The sequence below is a fragment of the Anas acuta genome, chromosome 4, assembly GCF_963932015.1.
Source record: "Anas acuta chromosome 4, bAnaAcu1.1, whole genome shotgun sequence".
NCBI lineage: Eukaryota > Metazoa > Chordata > Aves > Anseriformes > Anatidae > Anas > Anas acuta.
The window spans coordinates 25,098,518-25,120,951 of record NC_088982.1 but is presented as its reverse complement, the minus strand read 5'-3'; the positions used below and the strand labels follow the sequence as shown (position 1 = coordinate 25,120,951).

General features: G+C 38.5%; 1 protein-coding gene across 6 annotated transcripts in view; it reads left to right on the top strand.

Moving 5' to 3' along the window:
- The first annotated feature begins 4,927 nt into the window (after positions 1-4,927).
- The window catches only part of ATP8A1 (ATPase phospholipid transporting 8A1), a 109,227-nt gene continuing 91,720 nt past the window's right edge, over positions 4,928-22,434 (top strand). For 2 of the 6 annotated variants that reach the window (XM_068680233.1, XM_068680232.1), the window contains exons 1-5: positions 4,928-5,390; positions 14,304-14,418; positions 16,276-16,375; positions 18,064-18,162; positions 22,101-22,146. In XM_068680233.1, coding sequence (XP_068536334.1) covers positions 5,342-5,390; positions 14,304-14,418; positions 16,276-16,375; positions 18,064-18,162; positions 22,101-22,146 — 409 coding nt within the window. In that variant the 5' untranslated portion in view covers positions 4,928-5,341. Of the gene's footprint in view, positions 5,391-14,303; positions 14,419-16,275; positions 16,376-18,063; positions 18,163-22,100; positions 22,147-22,434 lie in introns of those variants that run through there. The other 4 variants (XM_068680235.1, XM_068680234.1, XM_068680238.1 and 1 more) reach the window with 2 other exon arrangements.

Here is a 22,434-nt window from a genome sequence, read left to right as displayed (position 1 = left end):
GAAGCATATGACACAATCAGAAGGAGACAATAATCAGTAATGGCAGTGGTCTCCAAGGTTTTCTTCTCACATAGCCTCTCTCTCTGCCTATATTTATTCCATTAGTATTATGTCTAAATCAAATTATACGAAGCCTATTTTGGGAAAGGATACGAAATAACATCCCCTCCCTTCACATTTAAAAATATATATATATATATATATATACATATATATATATATATATATATATATATATATAATGCCTACCTGATTCTCAGAAAAGGATAATGGGGTAGATTTTAAGAAGTACTGATACATTCACTGTCATTTACCAGAATGAATGTTCCTACCAACACACTTGATTTCCAAGTGGCACTGATTTCCAAGGCCAAGATATGAAATGGTGAAAAGTTGACCATACATGCATTGCACTATTGTGGACATCTATAGTTTGGATGCTTCCAACTAGCACAGTTCCTTCTTGCAGATGAGATCATTTTTGGGAACTAGCATGTCTGATGTTGACCATTCGATGCTACCGATGTTGTCTGATGTTGACCATTCGATGCTATCTATTCGATGATATAGGAGGCATACCAGAAATCTTATCCTTGCAGATTTCTACTGCAAGCAAATGTGAGTCTGGGTCTATGCTATGGGATAACGTATCCCTAAGTCTTTTCCCTCCGGTGCTGTGAATGTGAATCTAACAATGTATAAAGGAAATTTAGGCAAAGGAAATTGATGCTGTCTTTGTGTCTGGTTTGTTTCTATTTGGTTACATTTCGCTTTCCAGTGCTTTGTTTACACACTCAGAACAGCCAACTCTGATACAGCAACTGAGGTGGTAACCCACAGGAATGCCTTCACAGGCTTCTGTAAAGCACCCCAAAGGCTGAATTTATCTGATGTGTTCTGTGGCGTGTTCTGTGTGTTTAAATATCCACTTCAGGATTCTGAGGTTTCTTTTACTAAAATGTCTTCCCCCAGGAAAGCAGAAGTTTTGTCTTTCACAATGATAATGGATACATACAACATAAATTTACTTGTACAGGTCAAACACACTTTGTAATGAAAACCTCAAGTCTATTTCCACAGGTGACATTTTAAGCTAGAATAATGGGGGTACAGAACACATAATGACAAAACATCAGCAAATAGCAGCTAAATACTTCTTTATATCTTGCAGTCAGACATTAGTAAGTACATATTTATATTGAATAACTTCGCTGGCTTACTGCATGTATGTTAGTCCATTTTGGATGAGCTGATATAGCAGTCCATGAGCTGGGGATCTCTAAAACATTTGCTGTCACTCAGCTGAGTAAAAATCTTGCTATAATAATTATGCCTTTCCTTATGTAAAAGTCCATAGAAACATAACACATTCTGTCTTTTAGAATCTATATCTCTGAATTTGATGTTACATTTAGGCAGAGAAAAAACTCGTTAGCTCATCTGAGCTAAAATGGTTCCTTCCCTGTACCTTTAAATTTCAGATTACCTATTCATAAAATTTCATTAAAAACTTCCCATACCATGAGAGTATTTTATATATTAAACTAAAAATATATTGATTAAAATATTACGAGAGTTTGAGATCAATTGTACAGCCCCCAGTTGCTGCAATATCTTTTAAACAGAAAAAGACTCATGATGGAAATCAGCAATGGAAAGTAATTTCTTTCTAGACAATGCTGGAAAAGAAGCAGCAGTTACAGTATTAATATTCACTTCCACTATTGTATGAAAACTGGCCACCTGTTTTCTGACAGCATATCACAAAGGAAAATTGCACTACTTCATATACACTAATAGCATTACACAAAAAAAAAACTTTGGATTACATTTTTTATATGTGTCAAGTTTGTGACAACTTCAAACCTACAGACCTCGTTTTCCCTTACTAGAAATGCATTCATCAAGCCTACGGCCCTCATTTTCCATGTTTATACATTTACACATGCATTCATTTTAAAGGGAATAGTTCTTATGCTGGGACACTGCTACAAAGTAGGATTGGTTTATCTTAAATAATGGAAACATATATCTTTAAAGTCCGAATAAAAAGAACATTTACACCATTTGCAAGAACAGATTTCAGTTGGGTTTAACAGTCTTTACCTTTAAAGGCCATCAGACATGAATTGGTCAGATAAGTTTGGCTCATCATAGCTGTTTAATCCATTAACTATAAAGCACTATATATTTTTGCCCTATGACTTGTAATCTGTCACAAATTTCTTTTACTAGATAAACACTTCAGCTGTCATTGCAAGGCTTTTTCACCATCTGAAACAACTTGTTCTTCGTGGATATGCTTTTCTGCTATATTTTAGAAATGAAGTTCTGCCTTCTCTTGTGCCAAAAGGTAGTCTTACATTAAAGTAATAATAAATTGTTATTGATTCCATCAGAACTTCAATGTGTTTCAAAATACACATTGAAATCAAAATGGAACTCATTGTGGAGTATCATCCAATCTTTAAAGTATGGTATAGGCATACTGTTTATTTTACACCCTAGCTGGGAAGCTGACTGGCTTGCTTCCTTTTTCATCCCTGTCGTGCACATTACAAGCAAGTGATGATCCAGAAAAAAATAGTGGATTCCTTAAATATAGAGCATATTCTCAGCTTTAAAAGCTGCAGAAGCCTTTTCTGACCTGTTTCTATCAAAACAAGAATGGTGGCATGTGGAGATGGAAACTGCATTAGTGACACAGAATATATTTACCCTAGATGAGGTGAATGGATGGAGCTCACATCCTCATTTTCCAAAGGAAAGAAAGACAGAAAAGGGCCAGGTTACTCTGCCTGCAGGTCTTGTGGGGTGAAGAGACAAAGGGTAGAGGCTAGTAGGCTTCTCCTGGACTAATCTTGCAGGTGATGGTGACTGTTACAAAATAAAGGAGTTTTGAATTTCCTGCACTTTGGAGACATCTGGATGAAGTGACCGTTGCATAACTATATGGTTAATCAAGTTTAGCTTACCATTGAGACTTTGTAGAATAAAAGCTGGAAAAATGGAAAATTCCTTCAAGTGACAGAAAAATTTAATAGAACTTTATTTCTCATCTTTTTTTCCAAGTATTATTCTTACTATAAATTCAAAAAAGACTTACATATATATATATATATATGTATATTTAAAGGACATTGATCATTCAAAAGTCAGAGTAAAAAAAAATAACATATATTAAGAATAAAGTTACCAATTTTGTTGCTGGGCTGCTTTTTTTGCAATGTGGATAGAGACTGTATTCACAAATACGAACAAGCACTTGGCAGCATTGTCTTAATATGTTATGTAATCAAGTGGGTAAGTTTCCAGTTGTACAGAGGTATCAGTAAAAGCTTTTCTTGCCAGGGGTCTTACAGAAAGAAAAGTTTAGACATAAAATTGGATTTAAAAGTGGATTTCACTGACAATCTGACAATCTTATTTATCACCAGCACTACAGTGATTTTGAGGAAAAATCACACGTTCACTGGCATGTATATGAATTTATAGTGAGTTTCCGTCTGCTTGCAGCCTTTTAACAATGATGTATCTCTTATGAATTGCAAAACAAACATACAAAAAAAAAAAACACAATGTCCTTTGTCAGGCCCTATTTATGCTGGGAGAGTTATATATATACGTTGAGAATCCTAAATGACCAATTCAGTCAGGTTTCTATGGAATTTCAACAGAAAAATAATGCTGTTTCTTCTTACAGAGAAAAACTTGCTTGGCCAAGCCTCTATCCATGGCTGTAAACATGACCTATAGGAAGTATTTCTTCAAACTGGATGAGCATGTTCTCTTCGTGTGTTTTGTTTTTCCAGTAGTAAAACACAAATAGAAATATTTCTACAGTCTTTGTTCAGCAAAGAACACACACACAGATTGCTGCAGAGGGTGATGCAGAAGAGCATTATCTTGTAAAGAGGAGCCTCCAGCAGGTTTGCTGGCCTTTTGAAAAAGAGCTGCATTTCCCAATGCAGTTTTCTGTGAAGCTAAATATTCCCCTTTCCTTGTATCTGAGCTAGCCATTGAATAAAAACAATTTCTTGGTTCACTTTTCTCCGTGAAGCGCTACCTGCTTAATCAATTTACAAAGATATTTACCAACTTTATCAAACAGAAGACTTTGTTGTTGTTTAGAAAGAAGACTTTGTTGTTGTTTAGAAAGACTACATGTATCTTTTCATAGCATGTGTGCACACTCTGTAAAGATGCAGAAATCCCTCCTCTGCAATCTGTCTGTATTGTCTATTTTTTGGAGGACACAGTGTTGACCTTTAGGGGTCATGTCAGACTCAAAACCCCTCAAGACCCCTAGGCCAACTGTAGTGTTTTTCTATTTCATAACTTCCATCTTCCTCTATGCAGGACTGTGCTTTTTGGCAGACTGCAATGGATGCAAACCACAAACACGCCAAGAAGACCTGCAGCTCCAGATACTACCCCCCTCTCCTGTTTTCTTCTCCATCTTCACACAGCGAGGGTGGCTGTTTTCACTGAGGCGCAGGCACAGCACGCCGGGGCCACGCTCCTCAGCCTGTTGCAGCTGCACAGAACAAGTGTCACGCCAACAGCCTCGAAGGAAAACCACCACTGCTGCCACAGCCCGAGGCACCTGCAGCTGGGACCTCCTTTCCACCAGCCCACCCGGCAGGGCAGCTCGGAGTCACAGCGGCTCAGGGCTGGCAGACTGCGACACTGGGAATTACGAGGCTGAAAACATACAAAAAATATAATAAATAAAAAAGCTGGGCGACAGTTCGGAAGCCTCCCGTGAAGCAGGGCAGCACCAGCCCTCCCTCCGCAGCCTGACCGGGGCTCTGCAGCCCACTGCTGCCCCTCAGCCCCCCGCGGGGCTGTGACAGGGACAGGGACGGAGGCGGTGACAGGGACGGGGGCGGCCATCCCCCGCCCGCCCAGCTCTCCCAGCACCGGGCAGCGGCCCAAGGCTTGGCACGTTCCATTCCCCTCCCGTCACGGGGAGGGGGCGATTTCAGAAACCCTCCAGGTCCCGCACGCCTCTCCTTCGGCTCCTGCCCGCTGCTGAAGCCGAGCCGCCGGGTGGGGGGCGTGAGATGGCGGCGGGCAGGCGGCGGAGCGGGGAGGCGGCGTGAGGGAAGCGTTTGGGGGGGGAACGGGGCGGAGTTGGTAGGCTCCGGAGGGGCCGAGCGGGGAGCGCTGGCGCCGCGGCGGTCGGTTGGGAGCGGCGGCGCCTGAGGCGTGAGGCAGCCGCCGCCGCTCTGAGGGGAGCCCCCGCCGCCGCCGGCCACGATCGCAGGGCAGCAGGTGCAGGGCGGCCGCCTCACCACCGCCACCATCATCACCACACGGCCGCCACCGCCCCGCGGCCATGCCGGCGGTGCAGAAAACGGTGTCGGAGATCCGCTCCCGCGCCGAGGGTAAGCGCCGCCGCCCGGCAGCCGCCTCCCGGCCGGGCCGGTACCGCAGCGCCGCGGGGAGCCGGGCTGAGGGGGGCGGCTGTGCGGCGGGGTGGCGGTGAGGGGGGCTCCCGCCGGGCCTCTGCGGTGGCGGCCGGCTGCTGCCGCTTCTTTCCGCCTTGTCGGCTTGTCGTTGTCCTCCGGCGGCGATCCCAGCACGGGGAGACCCTACCTGAAGGGACCGGGCTGTGCCGGTGTCTGTAATGCCCGGCCGAGGGTCGGGGTTTAAGCCTTGAGGCAGCAGCAGCGTGCCCGTAACTGCCTTGCGGAGAGAATTGCTGCAGTGAATTATTACAATATAACGATTATTGCATGCCGAAATAAAGCGTGAAAATCACAAATATAAACGCAGCAGCGCATTGGGATAGCTTATTGTGCTGTGCTGCTGTACATCATGACAGTCATGTCACCATAATGACACGCGCTCGGCGAGGTGGGCATGCAGCCTTTATCCCTTTGGCTATGTTGAAGGTTTTGCACATAAATCAGGCCATTGCGCTGCGTAGAATAGCCTTTGTCTTTGTTTGGTCATGTAGGAAGTAAAAACTTTCTCCTTGCGTCTTTCAACCTTCTTCCAAACAGATTATTTTTTATATATATATTTGCTTTTTTTTCCCTATGCTAGCAAGAGAGTGAAGAAAAAAATTGGAAATAAGATGTTATCTTGACCTTCTTTCCTGTTTATACCATCTTATGTGCCTTTCTTCCCCAAAAGTAGGTTTGCAAGATTTCTGGCACTACCTATTACTTCCTAGGCAAGGTTAGCTGGCCAAGAAAGTGGAGGAATACATCTTTCTGAAAAGCAATAAGGAAGATGCATGCTTCCAGGGATGCTTTTGAAATGTGCTTACGGCCAGAGCAGCTGTGATGCAGTACCCACTGTCATTAGCAGAGGCATATAATGGCACTGGCTAGAGGTCCAAACACTGCTTAATTTCAGTTCTTTCCCAGTCATTCTTTCCAAGTCAGTTGGTTTTCACTGAAAACTTAGCATTGATTTTCCCAATTTATTTGTGCTTTTTTTTTTTTTTTAATCATATAATTACAGGAATCTTGAGGATTATTAAATGAGCAAACATGACGTTCCATAAATGCGAGTGTCTTTCTAAAGAAGTACAGATGTACTGAAAAGGGAAAAAAAAAATCTAGTTTATATGAACAATGTTCAAGGTTGGATGACTATAGAACAGCTGAATACAGGGATTAATAGGTTTCTCCAAAACACCTTTGTTAGGACTGAAAATAGGTATGAAATTTCTTTTAAGAAATACAACTTTTGGGAAATGATGTGATAGCTTTTCACCATAACAATAGAGCTGCTACATTGTATCATGCTGTACTAGCCATTACTCAAAGAGAAGACATTTAAAAACTGTTACTGTGTCTCCACTCATAGATCAATGTGAACCTTCCTCGTTTGTTTCGTTTCCATTCAGTTCATTCACAATGGAATCGATTTCCATGAGTTTTTTACCTTTTTTTTTTTTTTTTTGGTTCTTTTTGGCATAAATAGCTTCCAAATTTATTCTGTGTGGACAGTGTGGCTTGTGGTTCTAAACAGTGCTTCATAAGTAAATGTCACAATTTTCTAAGAGGCTTGAGAGTTCTGCAATGTGAGTGATATCCCCAGCACTTGAAATTGACAAAAAGTATCTGTAAGACCCTGGCTCTGGCCATAATAAGAGTCTCTTAGATAAGCACTGTGCAAAGTGATGATAGCGCAGCCTCCTGGGACCTCCACCGAAGTCTTATCTATGGCGTAGAGTAGGAAACTCTTTGTTAATGGCAAGGTCATTGTACATTCTTTGGAAGCCACTGTTAATACTGTAATCACAAAGAGCAATGTTCATAAGCGTTGTAATAGCATGGGCCATTCCTTAGAGTAGCCTGAAACAGGAGGGGATCTGATAGAAAACCTAATATTACCTTCTTTGTTCTAGAATTTCTGTGTTGTATGGGGTTAAAACCTCATTTTTCTCTTCCAGCACTGCAGCAGCTAATTTCTGCCTCAGAGACCTTTTCCATGGATCATGAGTTACCTTATCAGTCTGGACTGCCTTGACATCATCTCAGAACTAAGCCCTCTCCGGCATAAAGAGATAGTAATACTGTTATTAGAGAAAATAGGCTGCTGTGATCAGATAGAATAAACCAAGACCTGTCAGAATGATGCACACATGTATCATTCCCAAGAATTGGTTGGCAGTCACAGAGGATGCAATACTATAGTCTGTAAATTATCGCAAAATAAAAATTGTAGGTGTGTTAACGTCTGTAAGACAACACATTACCTGCATCAAAAAAAGAGCTTGGTTAAAAAACAGCTACTGTTTTGGCGGTATTCTCCCAAACCTCTGCAGGATCTTTTACTCTTCGTGGCTGATAAAAGATAACCAGGCATGCCTATGATCCTTTTTAATGATTTTTGTCTATTTTTCCTGTTGTAAAGAACACTTGCAGTTCACCTTAGGAAACACTGCAGTTCTACACAATTGGTGTTTGTACCAAAGAAGTCTTGCCCAAGGCATGGAAGGTCTGGCCCTCCTAAACTGATTTAGGAAATCTCTACAATGTGTTCCCATCACCAGTAACCTTAATTCTGAATCTGTCCCAGGCTTCGGATGTTTGGTGCTATAGACATAGCATCCATGTCATGTATTCTGCAGTTGCAAAACCCATGAGGAAATCTTTGAGTAGTATAGCCTGTAGACGTACAGAGTTAGTTAATACAGTAATTAACTATGCTTGTTTTAACTATTTATAGCTACATGATTAATATATGCATCTATTAAATAATAGGAAGTTGAATTATTCAAAGATATTTTTTTTCTTTTGCTGTATTCTGGGAGAGTGGAATTGGGGTTGACAGCTTTTATTAGGGTTCTCTAATCTTCTGAAAATAGAAGCATTAATCCTTTCCTTCAAGTATTGATAGAATTCAGTGAACGATATTAGATTGTAGAGAAATTTGAGTTGCTGTTGTGCTGTCTGCCAACAATATTAATAACAAATTCTTTGTATTGTTGGAGGAAAATGCCTGTGTGAAAGGTAGGTGAGGCTGAACTTGTGCAAGTTGCGATGACTTTCATAAGAAGAGTGTGATCTGAAATTCTGTAGTAATCATCAGATTATTTTCAGCAGACTGTCCAGTTTTGTAATTCCTAATATATCCTCAAGCATTTATACTACTGGACTGTTGGACTATGTAACATTTTACCAGGGTAGTGCTCATTATTGTCTCTTGAGTCTGTTCTTTTTCTTAACAATTTTGTTTTGCAGACCATGTTGAGATTCCCAGTGCTTCACGACTGGAAAAATTGTGTCTAGTTATCATACAGGCTTGTCAGCCTCAGCGGTGCTGGCAGGTTAGAGCAGCTGATTGCAATTCCCCTCCTGTACTTTGACTCCTCAGAGGTACAGAGGGCAGCTTCTCAGTGCCGGTTGTGTTATCAAAGTTTTATCATGGCATTGGGACTAATAGCTCTGAAGGCACACTTTTCTCATAGTGATACCATCTTTAAACTGTGCTGTATTCTACAGGAACATGAGCTAGCAGACTTGCTAGTCTAAGAATTTCTTGGCTACAGAACCAGCTTTCAAAGCTTTTGAATACCATACTTTGAGAATAAAATGATTATAAAATAAATGATTAAGAGAAGTGTATTAAAATCTTTTTGGTGATTTGAGTGAGTTTTTTCTCCCTCCACTTTCTCTCCATGGTATGATCTATCTGTATTTATGGTCAAGGAAAAATTGGAAATATGAAAAATTTTTGTACAGTGTTTACTGTTTAGAACTTGTTGTTTTATCTATTGGTTTAGAAACGTCAATATCAAAACTGATTTAGAAAGAGTCCCCGCAAATACCGTATGATGGAATATAGTTGCCTCTTCTGGATTTTTCATCTTGGAAGCAAAGTATGGTCTTTAATGGGTTCTCTTATTGGAGAAAGCTCAAGTCAGTTGCTTGGCTTGTTGTTGTTTTATTGGTTATTTTTGTTTTGTCCCTGTTGCAGCATAACTAAAATTTATATATATAATCAGACATGATTCCGAAGTGGAAATTAGCTTTAAAACTTGCCAGTTCTGCATAATAAATTGTCAGAGTAGTGTGACTTGTTCCAATTCTTCCATATTTTCCAATTATTCTTTTTAAAGTGCTGACTTGCAACTTTTTTCAAGTCAGATGCTTTTCTGGCAGTGGGACAGATAAGAGCGTATGCCATAGAACCTGTATGATAATTCAGCTCTGGTTCAATATCAGCAGTGCTACAGACTGCAAAAGAGGAAGAAGGATCTCGCAATGTATTTATTCTTCCCAAATGACAGGTCTTGCTTAGAGCAACACCATGGTTCCTGACTGGTTTGTGATAATTGCAGTTTTACTCCTGCTGGCGAGAAGACTTCAAAATTATTGCTGAGTGGTACTTTAGGATTTGCTGTTACCTTAGATAAGAACCACTATGGAGTGACGCTACTGTTAATGCTAAGCCCTCGAACAATGCCTTTCTGATCACTTGGTGTGATGAACAGACAAGAAACAAGTTAGGTGGGCTCCAGTTTAACATCTGTAGCACAGCAATAATCATGTCCTTTTTCAAAAGGAGGTTAAAATGATTGCTTCATTGTATGTGCTTACTCACAAACTTCACAGTATTTTTTTCATAATCAGATATATGCAACAGCTGATGCTTTGCTATTGACTCTGCATGCGTTGTGGTTTTTACCTTTCCTGTCTGGGTTTTGTACTTCACGATTTTCTATTTTTTTCATTGTCAACTGTCTGAATATTTGGGTCAGTGTTCTTGAAGCTTTCTAATGGATTACAGAATGGTAGAGAACTTGATTATTTATTTGTTCTTACTGTGTGTTAAATGCATCTTTTTACACTCCCTTTGCTAAAAATGTAGCTACTTTCACCAAGAGGTGATCTGGTGAAATTTTCCTTCCGTTCTCAAGCATGGATGTCCTTTCACTTGTTCTTGTGACTATTACTTGTATGCAACATTTTAGAGACAGTCATCTGCTTATTTCATTAGTAGGCTGAGTTCATGCAGATTGGTTTGATGCCAGTGGAGTCTTGCTCTCCTTGAGGAAGAAATACAGCACTTAGTAGCTTCCTTTTTGCAATGTGGTCAGCTTTTGTGTAACCTGCTGCACTGAAAGGCAGTCAGCAGTTGAGCTCTAGCCTATTTTTAAAAATTTCATAGAGATGTAGCTCTTAAAAGTCTGGGTGTGATATAATACAGTTAGAGTCGAGTTTGTGAGCGTACTTTGATAATGTCCTACTTCATATTTGAATGTGAGTAGTTTAAATAATGCACATCAGACGTGATTTCCCACAAGGTGCTAGACTGAATGAGGCATTGTAATTGTAGAACAAATTTGTGGACTTGGTTTCTGTCACCTTGACTGTAGGTTGGCAGGCATTTCAATTTAATGTATGTACTACCATGGTGTGTAATACCCTTCCTTTTTAATTTTAGTGCCTGACACTATTTTGGGGCATTTTTTGTCAATTTCAAAAACAACTTGTTGTCAAATTCTTTATTCACCTACTGTAAATAAAGTGTCCTGAAGATTTCCATGCAGGTCGTATTTGAATAAATTACTGTAATTAAGGAAAGCTTTTGGTGACTTAATCTGTTTATACTAGATGAGTGTGGGTGAGACTGCAGAAACTGGAAATGCTTTGTGATGGTTTTCTGAAGAAAACAAACAAACCCTGGAAATGAGACAGATATTTAATTGTAATTCTAGTGGATGCATCATAGAGAAACTCCCATTCACACTCAAGGTGGTAGCTATTAAATACTTGGTCCTTTGTCTTGTGAAACTAGTGGGAAACTTCACCTACATAACATAATGTGTAGGCTTCAGAAAAAAAGAAAAAAAAAAAGAAAAAAAAAAAAGTTCTAGGCTAGGTCTGCCTCACATGTAGGATAGGGTGGTAGGGTGTCCCCGAAGATGTTTGGCATGCAGAGAGCCCAGAAACAGTGCCTGAGGCTTTGTTTGCTGTACAGCTGTGCAGCAAAGAATTTTCTTTGACCTCGGGCAGTTGTGAAAATGAGCAGCTTCACAGCAAGAAGAGCGTGTCCGATTTCTGACCAGGCGTATGACATCTGGTACTAACCGGGAAAAACACACAGCAGAGTAACTGAAACCTGGGTGTGCTGACTCTTGACAGAAGATTTTGGGTAGGTAGTGGAAGCAAGACGTAGTGATACTATTCCCAAGAGTGGTATATTGTAAAGAAATGGCATTGTGGGAGGGTGGGATGTAGCAGCTCTTTATCAAATGCTGAATTAAAATTTCAACACTTCTGTTTTCTCTGTACACTCTTTCTGATAATCACATCTGAAAGTAGAGTGGTTCAAAAAGATTTCTGTGTCTTTTGCTTGGAAAACATTTCAGTCACTTAAATTAAGCATATTTGCCATCTTAGTCAACATAATAAGTTCAGTAATATATGGACTCTTAAGAGTCTTTATATGTGTGTACACATACAGATACAACCAAGGAAGAAAAATTGTAACTTCTTGATACTGAGTTTTGTGTGGGAGTGTAGCCTGTACTCTAGTGGATATATTTCAAAGTTTAGGCAAAGTGGGAGAGATGTGTAACCTTTAAAGCTTTGAAGATCGTCTAACACACCCTTTGCTAGGCTACAAAGGGCTGCATGTGAGCCTCAGAACTTATTCCAAAGATATATTTTTAAGTAAGGATTGAAGAACGTGAATTCAAGGTAATAGAAAGGAAGTCAGTAAATGTTTATGAAGCTCCTAAGCACCTTGTTGATGACCTTTTGTTTTAAGAAGAACAAATAAATACATTATTACTAACATACAAAAATAAATGTCTATAGTTCCTTTGTCTTTTAAACAAACAGGTAATACATGTTTAATGCCTGCTAACATTTGCTTTAACTCTATCGCTGTTAGTACTCAAGGTTTGTACTTCCAGAAGCTTTAAAACTAATGCCACAAAATCGAAATAGTATTCTAAGAATGTGTAAACTCTTCCCTTATTTCCTGAAGTTAGTCAGGCTAGGTTGGTACTGAGAGAATAGTTTCCAACTGATCCACCAAAGCTCTCCAGGATCTATTTGATGTGTTCGTTCCTTCAACTGGAAGGTGTTGTATATCTGGGATGAAATCCATCGCACTCACCACGTGATGGATTCAGACTTGGTGTGACTGGTTGTGCCTCTGTGATGACTGACAACCTCACCTTCATGGTGATGTGCCTGTGTCCAGTGGTGTTACACCTGTGTGTGCTCATGGAATCGTGTACTGGAGGTCACGCACAGGAGGTGCCTTTCAAAGGGTGGGTAATGACAGGAATAGGAAATGTCTGGCTTAGCCTGCCAAGTGCTTTTGCGTAGTTCATTAAGTCAAAAAGTAGTGTGTGGGCACCTTTTTGGGGAGTCAAGTCTGTTAGGCTGGCTGCTCGTCCTCTTGGGGGGAATTCTTGAGATGGATCCTGAAGCTTGCCTAGAAATGTCAGATGTGTGCTCTTCCTTGGGGGAACTGGAAGGATTTCCAGTGTAGTAATACCAGGAACCACAGGTTCATGTTACTGGTGTAAAAGTCTGCAGCAAGAGACTTACCTAGTTGGGACAGAATTGGGTTAGGGATCACAAATGGGAAATACAGAAGGCTGTGGGCTCTCCTGGGCTGTATCTGTGAGTGCTGATCTCACTGTCAGGCTACTCTGAGTTGTCTTTGAAAGCTCATGGTGGTCTGGGGAGGTTTCTGAGGACTGGAAGAGTACAGTTGATCAAATTGTAGTTTAGGTTGCATTGTTTTTTTGCACTTATTTAGCTTTAGTTCTGACAAAGAATTTTCTATGAGTATTTCTCAGAACAGGTGAATTAGGCAAATAAATAGAATTAGTGAGTCATTTTGATTTGATAGCTATACTAGACATATACTTTTTGTATTGAATTTCATTGTTCAGACATCCTCACAGGGAACTATTTTTCTAACATTGAGACTAATAGTTAAACTTTTGCAAGGTTTTTGTAGGAAATTTACCTCTATTCTTATGCAAACTCTTAATTGTTACACTACAATAGTTGTGTGTGTAACAATTTAGTTTAAAAGAAGCATGAAGAGGAAAGTGTGTTATATGTATATGTGGCAAAGCAGGAAAATAGATCAAGAAGTATGGAATGAGTCATGTAAAACCTATAGTAAATGTCCCTTTATGTATTTGATTTTCTTTTACATTCAGCAACAAGCAATGCAGAAAAAGCTTACATGCAAAACTAGAAACTAATATGCTGAATGATCTATTTACAATATGAAGATTTTCTGAGTTTATATTGCATACTTGTCAAATTACCAATAATACCAGTAACAAAAAAGCAGTTTAGCCCTGCTCTTTCCTTATGTTGCTGTTTGTGTATTTCTTTTAACGTCTACCTTTTTAAATAATTACTTGCCCCAGTACTGCAAGTAAGATCACTCAGCTGAGAAAGAGGAAAGATTTATTTATATTGTTATTATTTTGTATGCTCTCTTCTGGATTGAAATGCATCAACAGACCATAGTTAATTTCATATTGCTATAAAATGGCACAAGCTATTTGAGGGTAATCATTAATTGAGCAGAAGTTACAGTTATTGTTCATTATCATAGCTTTACAAAGCTTCTTCACTACATACCTTTTGCCTTCCTTTCTTAATCACATCTAAAGTTTACGTGGCTAAAACTTTATTTGTTTAATTAACATTGCTTTTATTGTAAGAAACAGATAGAGTTCACAGTCATGATAGATGTATTTTTGTTATTATGAAGTGCTTTGAGTCTTCTGTGTGTATGTATTCCTGTCCATTTATCTCTCTATATTAAAAATCCTTCCATGTTCACAGGCTATGAGAAGACAGATGATGTTTCAGAGAAAACTTCTCTAGCTGATCAAGAAGAACTGAGAACTATATTCATCAATCAGCCCCAGTTAACCAAATTCTGCAATAACCATGTCAGGTATTAACTCGTGTTTTTGTTATACTTTTTTTTTTTTTTTTCCAGAATGTTGCATACTGCTTAGCAAAATTTAAGAAAAGATTCTGTTTATTCCACCTCTGCCATTTCCTCCAGCCACTAGTAGCAGTTACTGACTCTGGAGGGAGGAATGAAGTTCAATGACTATAATATCCAACCTGTTTAATATACAAACCTGATCTTCAGAATTTTTAAGAACTGAGTGGGGAAAGTTCTGCATGGGACCTTTACAGCTGCACCATTGGCATATCCCTAAGGGTATGGGATAGTTGAAGTTCAGTTTATCTTTGATTTTCAAACATATTTCTGGTAACTGGATGCCAGTGTAGGTGTGCTTTGCTTGAACATGTAATTCTGTGCTTTGGAAACTCTGCTTTTTATCAGTCAACCAACTACAAAGATGCTGTTGCTGCTTATGAAACTAGTTATAAATTTCCAGGTTAGTCTTTAGGGCTCTGCTGATTTTATTTTTTTTTTATTTTTAAATTTAATTTTACGAAATATACTGAATGCTCATAAGTAACATATATCTAGATCTGATAATGTCCTTCAGTTCTGTTGTTAAAATTCAAAGTAATTGAATGGCAAAGATATTGCTGTCTCAGGCAGGTGTGTTTTCCGAAGGTACATTTGATACATGCAGAAAATTTATAGATGTTAAGAATAATGTGGTGGTTTTTTGTCATGGACTTGAGATACTTTATAAAGCTTTTTGTTTGTGTGACTTATCTTGATTAAGTCACTCTTGACTGAGTCACTTACCTTTTCTGCCTTTTTCTTTGTTTCTTGACAGTGTTTAGCTCTGTATACGATATATCAATTCCACCTTTAAATTGAGTATTTTATGCAAAGTTAAAGTAAATGTTATTAACTTTAAAAGGAGTCCAAAATACTCTTATTTTTTGTCTGTCATTTTTTGGTATCATTGTTTTAACTGTTATTTTTTTAGGATGTTAACAGTCTGCTCTTAAATGAGTGTAAGGCAGATGAAAGGATGGGTGTTCAAATATTTTGTGTTGATGGCTTAGCCAAGATAGTTACACAAGGATAAGCTATATTCTGCTCCTCCAGGCTTCAAAATTACACAATATCCAATATTTTCATTTTTTTTAAGAGGTAAAATTTCAGTTCAGTGAAAGATACAGGGTTTTATATTTAATATTTTGATTTTTATTACTTTCTCAAATATATTGCATCATTTAAATACAGTTGATCCTATTATTTTTTTTTTAGTCTTCAAGATCATGAAAATTCATATGCAGCACAGAAGCCCCACAGCTCCTCAGTTTTGATTTAGCACCCTTCTCATTATGCTGGCTTGACTGATAACTCTTGCTCAAGAATTTTGTCTGCACTTGAGTCATGGTGCAGAATTGCTCACCAAGTGCCTGCCATAGATTGCTGGGTAAGGTACTCCTCTGAGGCGTCAGAGCTGTGAGCTTAAGTCTTGTATTACCTGCTTCCTGAGTGCAACCACTTGCCTCTTCCTCTTCATTTTTTCCCTCTCCTTGTTGCCTGTAACGGAGTTGCAGCAGAGCTTGACTGCTGTCCACAAAACACACAGAGGTGACAAGGAAGTTTCTTACTTCAAAATTAAAACTCACAACATTTTTTGTGGATGATGGGTGCTTTACTTGGTTAGCTAGATCATAGAAGTGTGTGGAAATGTCTATGGAAGTCTTCAGATTTCTTTTTTAGTCAAAAATGAATCTGTTTGCTTACACAGAAATCACAAAAGATCCTGCTGTATTGGAAAGCTTGTATAACTGAGAGGAAAGGAATACATTTGAAATTTTTCTTACTATTATAATTGTACTTGGTTTTCTCTTTGTCTTTTAGCACTGCAAAGTACAACATAATCACATTCCTGCCAAGGTTCCTTTATTCCCAATTCAGAAGAGCTGCTAATGCATTTTTTCTTTTTATTGCATTACTTCAGGTAAGATCAACAACAAGATGCTAATGTTTGAAACTTACTGAGAGAGCATTAACGAAACAAAAATTACTAAAATAAAAGTACATACACTGCAATGTGTATTTTTTTCCTCCTTTGCTTTATATGTTTCAGCAAATGAAACATCTCATACAGACTTCTTTGCTGTTGCTCTAAGTGCTTGGAACAGCTTTGTAGGATGCTTCTGCACAGGAAGCTCGCACTATTTTCTAGAGGGAAAAAAAGAAAAAAATCAGAAGTTCAGGGTTTCATTAGCTTTCTCCATCTGGAAACCTGTGGTTTCTAAACATACATGTACAATCTCTTGACCCCACCTGGCATCTCAGCTAGTCCAGTGGTCCAGCAGCATTGCTTGTGGTGCCACTGTACTTCAAGCTAGTAGATGTAGAACGTGAGGCTGAAACTGTTTGAGACTTACTGGATGAGAACCTGGCAGGTGGGTGATTTGGGTGTAGGAAGAGGAATGATAGGAAGCAATGATGGAATTACAAGACCATCATCTGCTATCAAACCATCAGTAACATCACAGAAACAGGAGTAACAAATACAGGGTAATGGAACTGAGGTATGAGCTGGTGCCCCTTTGCTTTCATATTTTGCCTGTAAAATAATGTGTAATTGGAATGGGGATGTTTGGGTATACGTGTATGGAGGAATGAAAGGGCAGAAATAACTGGAGAAGTGATAGATCGCTTTGACCTGCAGCTGACTTACAGACAATTATTAACTTTCTGCCTGGTTTCCATATAAATGCTTGAAAATGTAATCTAGAGTAACTTTGAAAACATATATATTTGTCTTATTCCAAGAAAAATAGCATACATGCATATAACATTGTGGTTTCTTTCAGATGCCCATTGTGGTCATAGCAAAAAGAAATTTATATAATTCATAAATAATACTGTTGGTTTTTCAAAACCATTTATGATTAATTGAAGATGTGTTCTAACCACATCAAGGACTACTTATTACTCTACTCTTCTTTTGCAAAATCTTATAGTCATATGGGCTGCATTGCCTGTTCTAAACCTATTAAGGCGGGAATACTCTACCCTATCAGTGTAGCCTTTAACAACTCTAGTCAATATAAAGATAATTATGAATAGCTATCAATATATATTGCATAACTAACATCTTCTCTGTATTCATTTTATGCACACATGCACTTGCATTATCTATGCCTATACCTGCTTAGCAAAAGCTAATTTCTTCTAGTCTTAGCTGTTTGAAATTTGTCATATAACACATTTTTGTCATATAACACATATGGTAAAGCACAAAATCTTTTAGAGATTGAAAACCGAAGGAATTAAAAATACCTTGGAGTTGTGTCCACTTTAACAAAAATCTAAACTGAAAAGAAAAATAGTTGTATGTTACGAATAAGCATTTAAATTTAATATGAAATACAAAAAAAAATGAAGGTGAATCTCCTGCAGATACTAAACCCTCTGAAAGTAACTGCTGAACATTGTTCTATCTAAAATGTAAACATTGTTTTGTTGTATCAGCTTTGTTTGATTAAAAGGCAATACCTTACTTGGAAATAATCATCACCCTGGCCAAATAATGAAACCAGTTTTCATCTGTGTTTGCACAGAAAGTTCTGCTTCTTGTATTAAAGCATGTTTTCAGCCAGGAATTCAAACATTTTTTTTTTCTCTTTTTAATAGCAAATTCCAGATGTATCACCAACAGGCCGTTACACAACATTGGTCCCTCTTTTATTTATTTTAGCTGTAGCTGCAGTGAAGGAGATAATAGAAGATATTGTAAGTATTTAATAGCAATATTTTCTAAATAATTTGTTGTTTTGTTTTGTTTTGTTTTGTTTTGTTTTCATAGATCATATTGCAGAAAACCTGTTGAATAATATTCCGCCACTTTTAAAGTTTTAAAAACAGCTTTTCCGCAGCTGTGAAATCCAGGTCAGTGCATCTGATGAGTCCTTTTTTAAGGTCAGATGCATAAAATCTGTGGTTTCACTGTTACAATTTTGCAGTTTTGTAGACAAGCAAGGGGAATAGGCTTTTCAGTTTTTTCTGTTGTCCTGGCCCAGTGCAATTTATTGTTAGTCTTTAGTATCTTGTTGATAAATGTGATACGTTGATGTTTCATGGCCAGGAAAATAAATGGAATGCTTATCTTTGTAAGGCAGGTGTCTACCTATGCCAAGCTTTCCTGGAGTCACTGTATGCAGTAGTGGTTGTTTTGCTTTCTTGTTCTATTGAATGAAAATTTTAAAAGAGCCAGGATATTGTCATGGCTTGGCAGCATCCATTCTAATTTCTCTTATTTTGTGGGTAGGGAAAGGAATGTCAATCTTTGTTTCACTTCCAACAAAGGTTGTTGAGGTTTTCTCAGTACCTTCTTGCCCGTTCTTTTTTGAAAACATATCACAGAATGTGTCTCTCTAATTCAGGTAATACAAATGAGTTAGCTTTAGACTGCATCATTTGTATCTAAGGAATTAGTCTTGATTTACCAAATCATTCTTCAGATATCAAGAGTTTCTTCATCCTTTTTGGTTCTGTATTAGTTCTGCAGATAAATTATATGGAGGACAAGATTTTAGATGTAATATATCAGAGAGTGCCTTGTCATGTGGAGGACAAGGTTCCTCATTCTTGGTATTGTGGGCTGCTACTCATGATTTTTGTAAAGCGTTGCAGGTAGTGCTATTTTCCTAAGCACAAGAAAAGTAAGCTTCCTGGGAACATCAGGTGTATTGTGTTTGAACAGAATTACAGTGTATGTGTAGAAACATGTTCAGGAAGAGGAGTGATGAGCTACAAAGAAGTTCTGAAGTGGAGAGTGGCTGGGCACTCAGCAGCCTTTTCTGCTGACACTCCACTTAGTCTACTCAGTTAACTTTGAGAATAGATGGTAGGCAAGATACATTGCCCCCCTGGGTTTTCTGAAGTTCTTGGGCCAAAGAGTTGAGAGGTCCAACAAGAGACAATGTTGTGTCCATTAATGTGTTCGTTCTGTTTTGCATTTACAGTGTTTGCCTCCCTATAGTCAGCTTCCCCTTAAATGTCTTTGTTGCTTTCCATTTACATAAACAAAATCCCTTTTAAAAAGACATAAAATCAATTCATGCTCTTTCAGATATTTTTAACAATTCTGCTGTTCATGCTTACAGACTTACACCATCTGTCAGTGTCTAGGCAAATATAAAACTGAGGCTCCTGCTACTGTACAGAGTGTCCTTTTTAAAATTATCTCATCTTCCTCCTCTTTTATGTCATTTTGTTTCTTTCTATCATTGCGCTTTACAACATTAATTGTATAGTTAGGCATGGAGCAGAAGCCAGGAACATGTTGTGGGTTGGGTCTTTTATTTGGTTGTTTTTGCCATGTATCAGCTTAAACAATGAAAGTTCTTATTACTAGTTACTACAGAATTACCTAAAGACAATTCACATATTATTTTTCCTTTTGTTAAGTTTACATTGCCTCAGCATGTAGTTAATTCCTAGAGTGCTTAGTTGAAACCGATTGAGTTGAAGTAGCTGACGGGGAGAACTGAGCTGCTAATCAACAGGCTTTGTGTGTGTGTGTAGCTGATGATAACGGGAATTTCTCACATACACAGCTGAGTTTTACAGACCATTGTCTGAAAAAGAAATCTTATTTTTTTCTAGTGAAATAGATATAAAATGTAACATTGCCTCCTGGTTATATCATGCAGGAATATTCAGCTGTGACAGCTGTACTTTTTTTTTTCCTGGGAAAGCTTACCACTTACTCCATAGTAAAAAACGTTCAGTATGTTTTCCTTCCATCCTTAATTACATTTTACTTTCTTTACACAGTGAGGTATCTCAGATCTTCAGGAATGGTTATCTTCATCTGATACTAAAGCAGGATTAATCTGCTTTTAGATGACAAACTTTATATATTGATATTATTTTGATAAGTGGATTTATTTATACTTTCAACTCAAGAACCAAATGTTTCCTTTTCTAAAGTGTAATCCCAAGAAGTAGAAGATATAAGCAGAAGACATTATTCACTAACAGCATGTGTTTTCCATGTATGGTTCAGAAGCAGTAGCAAAACTTGTGATGTGCAGTGCAAAATTATTGACAGTTTCCAATGATTTTCACCCAGCATAGCTCAGAAAGCAACTAAAATTAAACTGTTACTTTTCAAGCTGGAGGAGATTCTCCCTCTGGGCAAATAACTACCTGCTTTGGTCAACTTACTGTGCCTTCTTGTCAATCAAAGGCTGTTTATCTGAAAAATCAGCCATCTTTTTGCAAAGAGTCTGATGATAATCTGTGACAAACTTTTCAAAAATGATACCTTACCTTAGTCTTTGTAAAGTGATAAGGTGCCCTTTTAAGACCTGGCAACTCAGATTTATACCAGCATTTTATTAGAAATATGGCTCTTAAGTAGGTCAGCTTATTTTCATTTTCATTTACAATGTTGCTTCTGATTTTTTTTTCTGTTGAAGAGGATTGAATTCTGTACCTCTATTGAAAAATCTGTTTTAGTAGTCTCCTAAGCATTTTGTAGCTAATATGAGTTTGATTATATCATGAAAATACTGCTGTTAGTAGCCGCATCAAAAGATTTTTATCAAAAAGCTTCTAATACCTATATGAAAACTGAGAGACATTGGGGTAAGGGGTTGAGTTGATTTTGTTTGTTTTTTATGTCTTTTTTGCTGAAGTCTGCAGGTAGTTATATAGAAGTAAAGTTAATTTACTCAGTCATAGCTTGACTGTATCTGATGCTTACCTGAAGAATTCTTTCACGATCCTTGCTCTGTTAGAGTTGTCTCCCCGTTGCAAGGAAGGGCAAAGTTACAGAACATAAATACACCACATTCTTGATCAAGGAATTTGTTCAAATAGTGATTGTGTATGTGAGAGTGTGGTGGTTTTACTCAGGTGGGCAGCCAAGCTCCACCACAACCGCTCTCTCACTCCCCCTCTCCTCAGAAGGAGGGGGAGAAAATACAACACAGAGAACTCGAGGTTTGAGATGAGAAAGGTTTAATTAAAGGGAAAGGGAATGGGCAGGAGAAACAGATGCAAAAGAAACAATCAGTCCGCGCGGAAGCACAGAGAGAGAGAAAAATTATTCTCTACTTCCCATCAGCGAGCGGTGTTCGGCCACGTCCTGGGAAGCAGGGCCTCAAACGCGTAGTGGTTGTTCAGGAGGAACAGCCCCCTCCCCCACGAGAGCCCCCCCTTTTATTGCTGAGTGTGACATCAGGTGTTATGGAATATCCCTTTGGTTGGTTTAGGTCAGCTGCCCCGGCAATATCCCCTCCCCATCACTTGCCCACCCCCAGCCTGCTGGCTCTTGGGGGCTTAGGAGTCCTGATGCTGTGCCAGCACTACGCAGCAATAGACACAACACTGGAGTGATATCAGTGCTGTTCCAGCTACGAGTGCAGAGCACAGCACTGTGCAGGCTGCTGCAGGGAAAAGGTGACTCCCGCTCAGACAGACCGCTATTACTAGAACTATTACTAGAACTATTACTATTACTAGAACACTATTAGCCTAGAACTGAGTATGACTTTCTTGGTGATCAAGACTATGCAAATAATCCATAGTTCTATTTAAAATGCTTTAAAATCTGTGTATTAAATTGATATATAGGAGGGAGTAATAAATGTGTTTTTCATCTTAAATGTGAAAGTTTTATTTCAGCAGAAGCCTTTAACTACTGTGCATTTTTAATTCAGAAAAGGCATAAAGCTGATAATGCGGTGAACAAGAAACAAACTCAAGGTAGGAAATTTTTTAAAGCTTATTGATTGTGGTTGTGTAGGGGGGTGATCTTGATGTTTTTGTGAACGTTAATAATGTAATCCTAACTTTTGAGTACACGGGTAAATGAGCTGGAAATTGATTGTGCAGATTTCGTCAAAATTGGGCACAAAAGTATTGCTAGCACTGAGAAACTAGTTTAAGCTAATGCAGGATTCACATAAACATAACACTGATATCAGTGTATTCTCAAAGCAATATTTGAGTGAATTGTCAAATATAGTGTCAAAACAATAATTAAGAAGTTAA